This window comes from Sorex fumeus, unplaced genomic scaffold (genome assembly GCF_029834395.1).
Source record: "Sorex fumeus unplaced genomic scaffold, SorFum_2.1 ptg000143l, whole genome shotgun sequence".
Taxonomy (NCBI): Eukaryota; Metazoa; Chordata; class Mammalia; order Eulipotyphla; family Soricidae; genus Sorex; species Sorex fumeus.
In genome coordinates, this window is record NW_026606200.1 from 487,825 (window position 1) to 504,218 (window position 16,394).

General features: G+C 40.3%; 1 protein-coding gene across 1 annotated transcript in view; it reads left to right on the top strand.

Annotated features, from left to right (window-relative positions):
* CNTNAP2 (contactin associated protein 2) overlaps nucleotides 1-16,394 on the top strand; it is a gene marked incomplete at its 5' end in the record, with an annotated part of 1,346,219 nt that overhangs the window by 429,197 nt on the left and 900,628 nt on the right. The window contains one exon of the mRNA XM_056106760.1: nucleotides 2,013-2,119. Within this exon, the coding sequence (XP_055962735.1) occupies nucleotides 2,013-2,119 (107 nt within the window). The remainder of the gene's footprint in view (nucleotides 1-2,012; nucleotides 2,120-16,394) is intronic.

Genomic DNA, 16,394 nt, shown 5'->3' on the forward strand with positions numbered 1-16,394 from the left:
TCTTCCCTGCTTAAGACGAACTAACATCCTCTCGCTTATGTTGAGTTTTCTCTGGTAAAACTCTTCTCAGAACTCTACCCATTGATTGAGCCTCAATGTAAGAGATTTTTCATGGAGCCAAAAATTGACATTTGAATCACTCTCATCCTAGCGCTGTAGCACTGTCCTCCTGTTGTTCATTGATTTGCTTGAGCGGGCACCAGTAACGTCTCACAACAAATTGTGAGACTTGTTGTTACTGTTTTTGGTACATTGAATGCATCATGAGTAGTTTACCAGGCTTTGCCGTGTGGCGAGATACTCTCCATAGCTTGCCAGGCTCTCTGAGAGGGGCGGAGGAATCGAATCTGGGTCAGCCGCATGCAAGGCAAATGCCCTTCCCGCTGTGCTATTGCTCCAGCCCCTCACATCCTAGCTTAAAATTATATTCTCTAAGTTTATTCCCTAATTTAAAAATTAAATTAGAATGCTCCAATATTTAGAAATTAGAACGTTTCTTCTTTAGAACTACTTGGCCAGGATAGGGAATACACAAGGTAACCATTGGCAGAGCTCAGTTTGCTGAACTCAAAGCATTCTGAAGGAAGCTCTGCTTAAGAGACTTTTTATTTGCATCATATGTGAGAGTTTCCATGAGTGTAACACATCTAGTCTCCTAAACTGTCAACTTTTGAGAGGCAGCGGAGGATTCCACTTATCTTGTTTTCCACAGTGCTGTGCACTTATCACGTACTTAGTTGCTGTGTGACTGAAAGTTTGCAGAGTTGTGGAAGCTCAGCATTTCCACACTGGTGTTGGAATCCATGCTAATTCTGCCATGCATGGCTGACGATACACCTGAAATGGGTCTGGAGAGAGAAGACCGACCCTCTCAGATTTGTAGCAGGAAATGACTAGGGCATCATGATTAAAGGATTCCTTCCCTATTGGGTGACTAAGTCAATTATATGCAATTCACTGTGATCAATTCTGCTAGTTTAATTTGGAAGACCTGTCTATTTTAGAGTTTATTGTTAAAAATCCAGAAATCTTTTGTGAATGCTAATAGAGAACAATCGATATCTTTGCTGTCTGTGAGCGTCTTTATCAAGATTATAATCAATCAGGTTTTGGGCAAGTTGGAGACAGAATACTTGGGAGGGAGAAGAGGACCAAAATGGGAGAAAAGTAAAGGTTTGAACTCTTAAAACAGGAATGTTTCAGAATGAGTCTTAACTTCACAGTGGCTAGGGGGCCTCATTTAATTCCGAAATTTAGCCCTGGAAATGATCACCCATTTGCTGAACTTCTGCTTATTTGTTATTTAGTTTGTGAAAATAATCTCCAAATTTAAAAATACTTATAAAGTCAGATTAATTGGACCATTTCTAAATGATAGATTGAGTTTTATAAAACTTAAATTATATCTTAGTAAATGTGTAAAGATGCTCACACAAACTTGTATTTCTCGCCATACTTCCCTTGTTTCCGCCTTAAACCGGACTTCCTTAGCAAGGAAGCTTAGGGAAGCATAAAGAAAACTTAAGAATCTTTTCTTCTAACGCTGTTGTTATGGTGACATTATGTCTACAACAGAAATTGCCGTGAGAAATTCGGTCAGTCCTCCTTCCTGACTTGGTATTGGCATTTACCAAAAAAAAAAAAAAGAACTGGAAACAAGATGATGACTTATCTTCCATTTCCCACCAGGAGAAAATTTAGCTGGTGTCTTTGTTTTTGTGCAAAAGGAAAATAAAACGAATCTCTGATATGCAAATGAATCTCTCAACTGTTTGTTCATTTCCACTGTTGACTTGAAAATGGGAAACACCAGGCCAGCGATATATCATCTTTTGTGCGCTTGGCACCTTCCATCATGAATCATATTAATCTGCTTAAACTAACAAGGATTAATTGCCTTGGGAAGGCAACCTGGCACAGAAATGATATATTGAACAGGCAGCTTGGAATTTGGCCACTCGTGAATCTCCTTTGTTTGTTGGTTTATTTCTGTTTGTCTCTTTCTCTGACAGATGTGTGCCCAATCACTGCGAGCATGGCGGGAAGTGCTCACAAACATGGGACAGCTTCAAATGCACTTGTGATGAGACGGGCTACAGCGGGTCCACCTGCCACAACTGTGAGTGTCATTCATCTCACTTTCCCCTCACGACCGCAAGAGACTCCCAGGTTTTCTGCTGAAGCTCTGCAACCCACAGCACGTACCTGCTAAGTCACTTGATTCTGACGAACCCAGATTCCTTGTTGTTTCTGCAGTCCAGCGTTCTAGGGGCCCCTTCTGTCTAATATCCTCTTCTGTCTAATGACTCCAGAAGGAGGACTGATGTCACAATATTTGTGTAAACACACTATTGAGATTGCAATGTCGCTCTTGGATTTGCTCCTGGGTATCCAAGCCATGTCTGTCTGGATAATTTGGTGAAAATTGTCTTGGTGGGATGTCTCTGATTGGATCCTCATTACTCCATTCGTCAAAGAGGCAGACAGCATTCAGTTCCTGGGCAATGACTGTTTCTATCATTACTATATGGTCACTTTTCTTTTAGAGCTAAAAGATCAGCTGGACATGGAGCCCATTGAAGTTACAGCTCCAAAATATATATATATATATATATATATAAAGGCAACATAATTCATCATTTGCTAGTAAAATCTGTGTGTACCTTGTCTAACATTAGCCCTCCACCTTGAAAAGTTAAATGAGAATCAAGTTTTTATCACTTAAAGAATTTTAGATGAAAGTTAGTTCTAGACTTGTAACATTCCTTTTTCCAAAAATGCAGTACTGCTTACAAAGCCCTTTTGAAAATAGATTTATTATAAAATACACAGCTGAAAGGAGGCATTCTGTTGTGCAGGGGTGTGTGTGTTTGGGAATGGAGAAAGAGATTCAATCTGCCAATTTGCGGGAGCACTGAAACTCTAGTATATAAATGTTCCATATAGGCTACTTTCTTATTGCTTTTAGGAAACAAGCAAGATATTGTCAGAGTGCATTTCTGGAAAACTGCATAGATGCAATACAGTTCCCAAAGCATTTAATTGATAACAATATAATATAGGAAATTATATTGAGAATATAGTGTACGACCTCACATAGAAAATCTAATGAAGTTCATTATAATATTAATTTGTTTAGAAGCATAGTAAAACCAATAGATAAAAACTCCTTGAATAACAATAATAGGAAGATGCACAAGAGAGTAAAAACATATTATTAGGGTCATCATCTATAAGGTTTTTATAAATATATCAACACATTTCTATATAGACACACAGATAGATAGATACTAGGTATATTCTCCCATGGATTTGGTTAAAAAATGGTAGCAAACGAGCCAGGACATAGTAATGTGAAAATACATAATTTATGATATTCAGCTCCTACAGAATGAACAATTCCCTTTTTTTTTATACAATGACTATGTTCCATGCAAGAGCATGAAATTAAAGAGACCTTGGTTTCTGATGCTAGTGAGTCCTTTGATTTTTCTCATACTTTCTTGATTGTCCCTGGATTCAAAGGTGCTGAGGTCAGTGCTAGTTCTAAAATCCAGTGAGCCCAGTTTTCTAGTTGCTTGTTCTGTTCTGAGTTTTTGAGCTTGTTTGTGTTACTAAACATTTTTTGACTTACTTTTTTCTGTGATGGACCAATCATCTGTTTTGAAGAGTAGGCATAGTAATTTTATAATCCTACTACTTAAAAAATATATGAACGGCTCCCTAAAACCTAATATTAGGGAAACTAATCACGTGGAAAGTAGGTTACTAACTGTGTTAACCCAAGTCCTATGCTGATTCGCATTGTGTCAGGATGAGAAAGCTACCGCTCATGTGACCTGTGCTCACCCGTCTACAGGGAATAGTCCAAGACAAAGCATGGACACCCTCTTTTAGAGATGAAACTTAAACTTTTTGGACTTCACTTCTGTCATCTGTAAAATGGGCATAGTCATGAAATAACCATATCAAACCCTTGAGATATATATGCGGTGATTTAGGGGAGAGGTGGAAAACTTTAGCATTTGTATGTTCCTTTTATACATCTATTTCAGAACATTATCACTTCAGAGTATTGTCCCATTGCTCTGAGCTCTGCATCAATATTTGTTCTTTTGCTCTGAACTTCCGCATCAACAATTATTCACATCATACAATTTGTCACTTGATTCTATGTTGTAGTAAATATTTTCTTACTATTTTTTGTGGAATTTGAGGCTTAAAGTCCATCATTGGTTTTCATATCTTTGATTTTTTTGGTAACACTTGAACAATGTTCAAAGTATCCTGGGTATGTTTGAGCCCATGTCTGTGTGTTTCTACCTGGTGAATTTATTTTCTTCTTTTTTTTAATAACGTAGGAGCACTGCTATTTATTCAGCGATTGATTAAGTTGACTGAATTAGGCATAAACTCCACATTACCTTTTTTAAATTTTTTTATTTTATAAGTTAGTTCACAATGTTTTATTACATTCAATACTCAAACACCAATTACACCACCTTTACACCTTATCATCAAATTTGGGATGTTTCCATTCCAAACCCCAATCCCTGTCCCAAAACACAATCAAAATAATTTATTTCGTATTGTCTGCTATGGAGAACTGCTGAACATGCTTACAAAAAAGTGTTTATATAGGAATCAGTGTGTAGATTGTTCTGTTTTGGCAGGAGCCATTAAGACATTCTGCAGGATATCACTAACATGTTGTTAAAGTTTGGGTGATGTGAGCTTTGATATATGTGTGTGTGTGTATCTTAAAATATGTATATATGCATTATATACATGTATATATGTTTCCCTCTATTATTTGTTGCCTACTATCTTAACCCCATAAAATATGGTGTGGTAATTATGGAGAATGGGTGGGGAATGTTTTATGATATGTCACATGGCTGCATGGTACAGGAATATGTTTACTCATATGTAAGGCTGAGCCCGAGCACATGGGGAGCAGACTTGAGTGTGGTGGTTGTTGGGTTGTGGGGGTTTTTTGCTGCCAGAGCTGGGTCCCTTGGTGGGGAGGGCTCTCACCTGCCTCCCTCTAGGGCGCTCCAAGAGAAATAAGCCTGGTGCAGTCTGGTGGCATGGTTATGGGGGCCTCATGTTATGTTCCCTTTCGGGAGAAGCAGCCGTGTGATCTGGATGGTGAAGGATGGTGAGATTATCTGGCGCTGGCAGGAGATGGCTTATGGGCGTCAGTCCTGGATCTCTGGAGACTGGGGGGAAAAGGCAGAGGATCTCTGCTTCTGGGTCCCGTTGAGTCCAGAGTCCAAGGTCACAAAGTTCTGCATTACTGGGTTCCCTAGGACTCATGCATGAGTCTCATCCTGAGCACATGTGGAACAGCCTTGAGTGTGGTGGTGGTTGGGTTGTAGAGGTTTTTGACTGCCACATCTGGGTCCCTTCTCACCTGTCCCCCTCTTGGGCGCCCCAGTGAAGACAGCCTGGTGCAGAGTCAGGAGGTTCTGCGGCACTCTCTTTTGGGAGTTTTGACTTATAGTTCCTGGGTCTTAGCCGTTGATGAGATTACATGGCACTGGGGGCAGTTTGTGAGTGTGACTACCAAGCTACTAGAAAACTGGGGGCCTGGGGGGAGGAGGCCCAGTCCCAATCCAAGCGGGCCTAGAGCTCTCAGCCGCAGGTTCCCGCCTACCTCTGTGCTATAGGCCCTAACTGCATCTTTTGATCTCTTTCGAGATTTATGGGTCTCTGAAAAAAGGCCAATAAATGATTTTATAGAGCTGAGCTGGAGGTGGTTTGTGGATGTGTATATCACATACCTAACTTTTGGCCATTTAATTTCTTGGTAAACTTGGACCCAAGTTGTTGGGGTCTGGCCAAAGGCACAGCAGCAATTTTGGGGTATCTGGAAGTCAGAAGGCACCATCAGGCTGCTGATGCACTTGCCCCACAGGTTAATCTGTTGGTAGCACCATACTCCCATGGAGAATTTATTTTCAAATTGATCCTAGATGGAGCTCAGGAGATTGCCATTTGCAGATGCTCCCAAGGGGTTGGGCTGTCCCTCACTGGATGACAAGTCCATAGGGGAATCCTGTAAAGATCAACACTTCACAACAAAGCGAAGATCTACTGGTGACCAAGCACATAGCACCCTGTGGTTATAAGTATTTTCTCATAACTATTTCATGCAGAAGTTTTATAGTGATTTGCAGTATGGGAACATGAAATCGTGGTACAGAGGAAGGAAGGAGCATATTGAAGTACGTTTTGTTATATTGACTCATTCTTACTTCTCTCTCCCGGAAGTCAAAGAATGACTTCCTGACAAAGAAAGCCTCTCCTTGCCTGGTCTCTTGTGCTTGGTAGTGCCACACAGACACTGTTCTGTTCTCTGGTTCCCCAAGCTTATGTTCTGATACTTCAAATTCTCTTTAGGATCTAATTCTCATTTCTCTTCTTTACCAGATGTACTGTTTATGCTTTATCATCATCGTTCTAGTTGACATGAATGAACTTCAAAATGCTGCTTATTTCAGGATTTAGCGGATATTGTTTCTCATCTTGCCAGGCCTGTTTTATAGCTCAGTTCTTACAAATCCTATTTGTCCTTGGTATGGAGATGCCTCCTAATTTCCTTCAATATTCTCCATAGTATTAAAACTCTTTTCACAAGTGTAAGTCAAATTTTGACAACTATAAGCAGTATTTGGGGTAGAAGTTATAAGAATTATTACATACCTGATCACCTTTCTCAGAAAAAACTAATTTCCAGATCCTTCTTAATAAAGGATAGATTTAGGGGGATGGATCTGGAAAGATAATACAGCATGTAGAGCACCTTCCCTGCATGCAGTCAACTTGAATTTAATCCCCGGCATCCACACGGTCCAGTGATCCCAACAGGAGTAATCACTGAGTGCAGGGCCAGGAGTAAGCCTTGAGCACCACCATATGTGGTCCCCAAACCAACAGATAAATGAGAGATTCTTACTTTGTCTGAATACAAAGATAAGGCTGTTTGCAGAGACATAAGGAAAGGAAAAAAAGAATGCTGACCCAAAAGAGTCTCTTCTAATTTGAAAATGAAATGATACCTGAATTCTTAGCTACTGAGAAGGCACAAGTATTGAGGTGCCCATCACAAATGCAAAAGTAAAATTCTTACTAGCCAGTGTTAGAGAAAAAAAATAGAAATATATAAATGAATTTTTCTACACACTGTAGGCTGCAGCTATTACTACAGACCTATAAATTTGTAAATAACCCTGCTCCATATTAAGGCACATGAGAAAAAGTGCATAGTTCACACCATGTGATTTATAATCCATTATACTCATACGTAATTTAATTCAATGCATAATTTTTTAAAATAAATTAATCCTGCCTCCATGCTAGTCAGACATGGGCATAAACATCGAGATTTATTGTCATGAGGAAATTTGGTGCCCCCATCCATTTGGAACAACCACAGCGAAGACTACCTTGATTTTGAGTCCTTTTCACTGGAAGGAAAGCTGTGAGTGTGCAGAGTCGATCAGGGCCTTTGGGAACTGGGGTTCGCCTCTGTTCAAGGTCCAGCTGGTGGACACAGTGCTGTCGCTTACAGAACAGCCATGTCTCAACAGGCCATTGTTTCTCCCATTTCCTCCCTCCATCCCCAAACCCCACTTTTCTCCCCTGTTTTCATAGGTGGCCTGCGCATCTGCTCTATCCCTTCTCTCTGCATGACCATTCTCTTGCCATGTCCTTCATTACATGAGTGTTGCTCATCTTCCTTGCTCTCTTCCTTTTCATCCATATGTCTGCTCACCTGTCATTTCTCGGGGGAGCTTTGGGGACCGGCCATCAAGCCAAATCCTCTTGCACCTTCCACCCTGGTGATCATAATGCCTGTGATTTTGCATTTGTTCCCTGAGATTCTTAAATAATGTTTCTTCTCTCCACTGAACTCTGATACTCAAGAGAGGCTGGTTCCAATACTTATCCCCAGACCCACCAGCAGTCTGTGGGCCAACAGTGGAGGAATAGCAGAGAACACAATTTCAAAATCAGTGTCCTTGGTACAAATTCAGGAAGACAGTGAATAGATGGGAGGGAGTCAAAGTGAAAATAAAATAACAACGACGAAAAAAGGAGTAAGGAATAAAGGAAGTCCCAATGGAAGGTAGAAGGCAGTGATGGTGGTAAGTGGTGTATCTTTACATAGACATATGGAGGAATGTTCCATATGGACAACCAACCTATAATTTCACGTGATCACTGAGAAAATCACCTGACTGACCGTGCAAAGAAAGTCTTGAAATAAGTTTAGGGAATAATTGGTAACAGTGGCAAAGTATATTGCAATAAAAATGTGTGTCTTATCTGGCATAGTGCAGCCAGCTACAAGCATGGCTAGTTGCACCCCACCCCCCCAAAAAAGTAGGCAGCTTTAAATGATGACTTACTGCAAATGGCAGACTCCTTCATTTCAAACTTACTGCGAATTCTGAATAATGTACCGTCCTTCTTTGCCTTGTCAAATGGTAAGACTACAAGAAAATCAGAGAAGAGAGGTAGAGTTTGAGATCAGATGCTCTGGTGTCAGATCCCAGATCCTTAGGGCAGTTGGGCAAGCTCATCTCTCCATCAGCTGGGCTTTCCTAATACGGAAAAGGAACTATATTAGGACTGTTTTAGGAATTGCTAATAAATCCTCCATTTCCTCCGCTACTTTTATAGCATTACCATGGAAAGTTCTTTCAGTAAATGCTACAGATCTCTGCAGCAAACGAGAGGTACTGAACTGACTTCTCTTTTCCCACCCACTTCCTCCTACCCCACATTGTGCTGTCTTCACTTTGGATATTTTTAAAATTTTTTTTATTAGTGAAACACCATGAGGTACAGTTATAGACTTACAAATTTTTGTGCTTGGGTTTCAGTTATACAATGATCAAGTACCCATCCCTCCACCAGCGCCCATCCTCCACCACCACGGGTCCCAGCATCCCTCCCACCCCCCGTCCCCCAATCCCACCCTGCCTATGTGGCAGGGCATTCCCTTTTGTTCTCTCTTTCTCCTGTTGGGTCCTGTGGTTTGCAAGTGAAGCATTGAGTGGCAATCATGTTCGGTCTATAGTCTACTTTCAGCATGCATCTCCCACAATGGGAGGATCCTCCCAACACCCATTATTTGGTGCTCTCTTCTCTATCTGAGCTTCCTTTTCCCATAGCATATGTGGCTGGCCTCCAAGTCATGGAGCAAAATTCCCGATACTAATCTCGGCCACTCCTGGGTGTTAGTCTTCCATTTAGTTGCTTTATGTTTCCCGGATGAATGCAATCTTTCTGTGTCTATCACGCTCTTTCTGACTCATTTCGCTTAACATGATACTTCACTTTGGATTTTTGGAAAATCACTAAACCTTGCTGAGCTTGTATCCTCTTGGACTCTCAGTGAAATACTGTGTGAAAGTTCTTTGCAAATTTAGAAAATATTTGCTCTACAGGGATGACAACTGGCAGAGCTCGAAGAATTCTCAGATTCTGAGAATCAAACTGAGGACTGGACATGTGCTCTACCAGTTGAGGTATATCATTGGCTCACCTGATATACTTATCTTATAACCTTTTAAAACTTTATTTATTTATTTATTGACCTTTGATTTCACACCCAGTGATTCTTAGGGGTTACTCCTGACTTTGCACTCAGGAATTACTCCTTTTGGTGCCCAAAGGACCATACGGGATGCTGAGGATTAAACCCGGATCAGCTTCATGCAAGGAGAATGCCCTCCCCACTGGACTATTGCTCCAGCCCCACTTTTTAATAACTTTGATAACACCAGAAAGTCTTTAAAACAATAAGCCAAATTCTGTTGAATAGAAGTAGCTGGGGAATATTCAACACTGATATTGTGGATTATTTTTTGTTTTGTTCTGTTTGGGGGTCAGACCCGGCAGTACTCAGGGTTTAATCCTAACTGCACTCAGGGGTCACTCCTAGTGGACTGAGCAGACCCTCTGCGATGCCAGAGATCAAACTGCAGCTGGTCGGATGCAAGTAGTACCCTAGCCGCTGTACACTCAGGCCCTATTATGGATTCTTGAGGGAAAAAATAAGGCTAGGGTGTCTCAATATTATTTAAGTCAAGGTAGACAGAAAAGAAGAAAGAGAAAAATATGTCAGCTGTGGGGGCAGATTTATGTGTGCAGTATTCATATGCTCTTTCTAATCCAAAGACTTGGTGTTAAGTAGCAGACTAAGATTCTCAGTTATCAAGTGAACAGTCACCAAAATATCCCCATGTACCAACCTCTTGTCTCCCCTTTCCATCTACTCCTATACCAGGACCTCTTTGAGTTCTCAGTGTGTCCTTGTCAATGTGCTTATGGAGCACAACTGCAGGACTGAAGCCACGGAATATCTGTTTCTAATAACAGATAGTGTCGATAGCACAGTGATAGGGCATTTGCCTTGCTCACCGCTGGCCCGGCCGAGCCTGGTTCAATTCCCCCACCCATCCCGGAGAGGCCGGAAGCTACTGAGAGTATTCCACCCACTCGGCAAAGCAAGCTACCCATGACGTATTCGATACGCCAAACACAGTAACAAGTCTCACAATGGAGACGTTACTGGGCCTGCTCGAGCAAATCTATGAGCAACGGGAGGACAGTGTGACAGTGTGTACACTTTTCATTCAATCAGTATGCTGAGGTATGATACCGGTGAAAAATCGGTATCGGAAGAGTGCTGGGATGTGGGGTAGAGGATGGAAAAAAATGGAAGGAATGCTAAGATTTATTGTTAAATACTCCTCATTCTAATATCCGTATTGTTTCATTAAAAATAAAAAACCTGGGGCTGGAGCAATAACACAGCAGGTAGGGTATTTGCCTTGCATGCGGCCAACCCAGGTTCAATTTCCAGCATCCCACGTGGTCCCCCGAGCACTGCCAGGAGTAATTACTGAGCGCATAATCTAAGAGTAACCCCTGTGCATCATGGGGTGTAACCCAAAAAGCAAAAAATAAAAAAAAATAAAACTGGGGCTGGTGAAACATACAGCAGTTGAGAAACTGGCATTGCAGGAAGCCCACACAAATTCAATATGCATATGGTCCCCCAAATACTTCCGAGTGCCAATCCCAAAGAAGTAGGAGTAGTAGACCCTGAGCATTTTTTTATGATTAAAAAAGTTGTATAAAATTAACGATATGGAAATATTCAGTCGATCATCACAAATCACTTGCCATTTTAAAACCTTTTTCAATGATTATTATCAAATCATTTATTCATTTATTTTTCTTACCCAGTGTACGGGGCTTACTAAGGATGAGAAAGAAGCATTTTAGTGGTGCAGTGGGAGAACGCATTTTTCAATAGAATATGCAAAACTAATGTATAATAAGCTCTTGCTTGGCCCGGTGCATTCCTCGGATATAACTATTACTTTCCTACGAGGACTGAAGTATTTGAGGAAGGAGGAAAATGACAAGTGTCACTTCCTGAACTCACACTTATTAAGAAAAGAAACGGTAATCCCAGCAGCTCCTTAACACATTTTCACCTGCTATCTACAGATAAAGTAAGATGGAAAGAAATGAGAAAGTGCTACCTGGGCAGAAATGTTGGAAGGGGATTTAAAGGCCATTCTGTCTTTCAGCTACAACCAAGTAAATTACATTGGATTAAAATAGTGCAGGTCATTTGAGAAACACAGCCCAAGGATCTGTACATCTCTACGGCAGCCCCAATTTCCCATTAATCCCTTCTTACCTGCCTTGCTTTGGAAAGATGGCAAAGATTAAACTTAGAAATAATGGATTTAATTTCAGTTATGCAAAGACTCTTTCGATCATTTCAAAAATATACCCAGCTCGTTGAATCAAGAGTTTTTTTTTTCAAAAAGTTGATCTGCAAATGTATATTAAAAAGCAATGCTCCTACTGACTGTGGAGGGTTATTCATTATATTCTCTATAGCCTGAAGTCCCATGACTATCTCAGCAGGTTCAGAGGAAGAGAAAATGATATAGAAAATTACCATCAGATTTAGTTAGAAGACAGAAGAAAGAGGAAGGAAAAGCGCCTGTTTGATCATAAAATAAAAAAGAAAAACTCACAGGCAATTGAAATCACTCCAAAATTTTCAAGGGGAAGTGGGAGACAGAAGAATTGCTCAATGGGTTAAACATATGTATGCTTTGCTTTAGCTTTAGGGAGACCCGGGGTCAATCCTTGGCACCATATTATCCTCCAAACACTGAGCTGGTTGTGTCCCTGATCACTCCGAAGTGTTACCCAAAACCAAAAAAAAAAAAAAGAAAGAAAAAGTAAAGAAAAGAAAAAAAAGGAAAAAAAAGAAGTCAAATCAGAAAATTAGTGTTGCCCCCACTTTTGATATTATATGTACCACTTATTTAACCTATGTTGGATAGTTAGAGCATATCTATTTTTTAAATTTTAGATGCATATTCATTTTCCACTTTTTTTTAAGTGTTTGTTGTTGGTTCACAATACTGTAGGATATCAGAAATACAGCATTCTACCTCTATTTGTTTTAGCATCATCAGACAATCAAAATATGCTTCCCAACATACATAAGGACCAATTCTTATTATCTTTCTACTTCTTTCACTCCAGTAAACATTGTAGAATCTGAGTTAGTCTTGTTTATCCCCCTTGTGTTTCTTTAGTCATTTCCACTATACATGTGAATCAAATACCAGTGATTCTCTTTCATTTTCTGACTTGTTTCACTTAGCATCATCACCTCAAGTTACTGCATCTTGTCCTAATAAGCAATTTTTTTAATTAACAGAATAAAAAGATATTCTATTGAGTAGGCAAAAGTCTGCCTCTTCATCTAATCATCTGTTTATGGACATCTGGGTTGATTCAATGTTTGCTCTATTATTTAATGCTTGTTGGAACACAGGGATGCAGATACCTTTTAAGTTAGTGTTTTCATATCCCACAAATAGATGTCTGGAAGTAGTATTGCTGGATCATGTAGTTTTCCCATTTTTAAAAGGTATCTGTAGACTCATTTCTACGGAGGTATATGCCTCTCCTTTCATCATTTTAACATCTCTCAACTTAAGCACTTTTTTCTGTTATATCGATTTAAGTCATTGTGTTTCTATTTTAGGTCTTTGACTTTAAAAATTAATATATGGGATTAACTCTAATTCATAGTCATTATCAGTACATTTAATATCCCAAGTCTATATGCAGAGCAGTCTATGGATAAAGAAAGAGACAGGAGTGTGCTCCCTTGTGTAATGGAAAACGGAGGTAGGAAAGGAAGCAGGATAGTCAGAAAACAGAGTGTTGCTAAAAGGTAACAGGCAAGGACATGCCATGCTCATGTTGGTAGCACTGTAGACTGCCCCCCACCCCTTGTTCATCGATTTGCTCAAGCAGGCACCAGTAGTGTCTCCATTGTGAGACTTGTAACTGTTTTTGGCATATCAAATACACCATGGGGAGCTTGCCAGGCTCTGCCTTGAGGGCATGCTGGGCTCTCTGAGAGGGATAAAGGAATCAAACCCAGGTGGGCCTCGTGTAGGGAAAACGCCCTACCCACTGTGCTATCGCTCCAGCCTGCTCATGTTGTAAGCCTGAAAATGCATGAATCCAGATGACTGAGCATTCAAAAAAGGAACTAAATCCAGACTAGGGTTTTTGTTTGGTTGATGGTTATTATCAGACTAATAGGTAAACATAAGGGATGTGAATAGTAGATGTGAAGGTCCAAGGGCAGGATTAGACATAGACTACAGGAGAGCCATAGTGTCAGTAGAAAGGAGACCACCAAGCCATGGAGTCCACATACCTCAGGGGATTGCACATTCAGAGTTGGACAACCATCAAATGGGGACTTCTCAACCACTCTGAGTTCCTACATGGGTGACATTTTGAAACCATCCAATTTAATATATACAAGTGGTGTGAACAGGTTGTTGAAGTTCAGAGCTTAGGTGAAGTGATGGTGGATAGATTATCCTATGAAAATTGACATACCTGGACCTCCTGGTACTTATCTCAACTATTCTTGGGTGTTGGGTGCACATGCTGAGGGAAAAGGCAGCTCAGATTGAGAAGGGAACACCAAGTAAAGGGTGTTTGGAGAATTTGCTCAGGATGCAAGATGTATGCTGAAAGCAGACTATAGACTGAACACAATGGCCACTCAATACCTCTATTGCAAACCGCAACACCCTAAAGGAAAGAGAGAGCAAAAGGGAATGCCCTGCCACAGAGGCAGAGTCGGATGGGGAGATAGAATGGGGGGGTGAGAGGGCTTCTGGGATCATTGGTGGTAGAGAATGGGCACTAGTGGAGGGACGGGTATTCGATCATAGTATAACCAAAACCCAAGCATGAAAGTTTGTAAGTCTACTACTGTACCTCAGGGTGTTTCACTAATAAAAGCAAAAAGAAACAAAGAAAATTGACATACCTGAAAATTCATTTTCTAATTATGATTGGTTTACCAGAACACTGCTCCGCAGTTTCATTTTAATGGAACAAAACATTATCTTCATAGATAATATTATGGAGGAAGGTACAGATGCTGTGTGAAATGTCTGTGGTATTAAATCAATACAACAGCTTCTCCAGGGATGGTAGCTATGGTTGCAACGTGATGCTGTGTGGAGAGGAGCACTCTCAAAGGAGCAGCAGGGTACAGAGTGGAGAGGATTGGCTGAACATGCCAGAGTTGGGGAACTTCCAATTTCAGAACAGATATGTCTTCAGATGTGTTTCTCCATCATTCATTTTTATCATGAAACCACTTACACATTTTCTTAGAAGAAAAGTTGAGTTCTTGCAACTTACTAACCTGTAAATTATAACCAAGTCTCTCCCAACAGACTAGGTTCATTATTTTTTTTAACTTTTTTTTTTCAGTAAAATGAGCGTGGAAGGGCTTTTGTCACCAAGGTTTTCCTCAGCTATTTCAGTTTAATCTTGTATTTAGCAATGGATTAATAATTAACTCTCTTAGGGCACAAAGCTAATTTCAAGATTACTCTCTGATTGTGAGCCTAAATCATAAAGAAACGTTCTGTGCTCCAAAGCTCTCCCAAGTTTTATTTGCCAAGTGCTCTTTGAAGGAAATGCTTTAAAAATTAATCATGTGACTTTTTTGACTGTTCACATGATGCTATCTGAGGAATGAATATTTCCTTTTGCTTTATTTAAACAATTGTGGGGAACAGAAACACTGTTTTCTATTGTTCTGGGTGCATTCTGCTTTCCTCAAATTTTTGGCAAAAAAAAAATTTTAAATAAGCAGCCACTGCAGATTTCTGGTATCTGAAAAGAAGCAATCCAACCAGTGAAGCTATTTTTCTGGATATGTTGGTTGTAGATCGCTGACGCCAATGAAAGCAGATGTTTCCCAGGGAAAGTTAGAGTTTCCAAGAACATTTCACTCACTTTTGGAACTGGTCTCACAATTGACTACCTTCACATAATTAAAAAACATCTGATTTGAAGATATAGCCAGGTATGTGACTCAGTAGTTAGAACACGGGCCTTACTTACTGTGTAAGGCCCTGAGTTTAATCCTTGTACTACACACACACACTTATGCTTTTTCTTTTCTTTTTTTTTTTTTTTTAGTAAAGTGAGCAAAAGATCCAGGGGCTTACACTTCATTGACCTCATCCTATAATTTGTCCCAAAGCTGTGATGGTAGTTTCTGTCTACAAATTATACCTTCTCTACTCTTGAAAGACCTGTCTGAATTTCACAGATGTCAGTCTCAAATGCCAAACAATTTTGGCACTCACTAAATTGCTGTCATTACTCATTAGCAGGCATCCAAATGTCTAAATAATCCTCTTTGCCACTACCCAAACCTATTGAGGCATCAATGAAACATGTCTTACTTGCCAAGTCAAGCCATGGACTTTCTGTTGGTCTAAGCCAAATGAGGCCATTCAGTGAGAATGGCTAAAGGAACGCCTCTAGGAGTGGCTGTGAAGAAGGCCCTTCACTGCATTCTTATAAGAGTGGTCTGATTTTGAAAAAAAAAAAAAACCTTTATATATTTGCTAATATGGAGCGACAGCAGAGCGGGTAGGGTGTTTGCCTTGCATGCGGCTGACCTGGGTTTCATTCCTCTTGGAGAGCCGAACAAGCTACCGAGAGTATCCCACCCACATGGCAGAGCCTGGCAAGCTACCATGACGTATTCTATAAGCCAAAAAACAGTAACAACAAGTCTCACATTCGAGACATTACTGGTGCCTGCTCAAGCAAATCGATGAACAACAGGAGAATAGTACTGAAGTGCTACTTTTTTGCTAATATTTGTCCATTCTGAGCTTCCTCAGCTTGATCAGTCTTCGTCCTCAGCAGAAATCATGATCCCACTCAGAAAATACTATATGTTGATCTTTGAAGCGTTCAGCATAAGAGAAGGA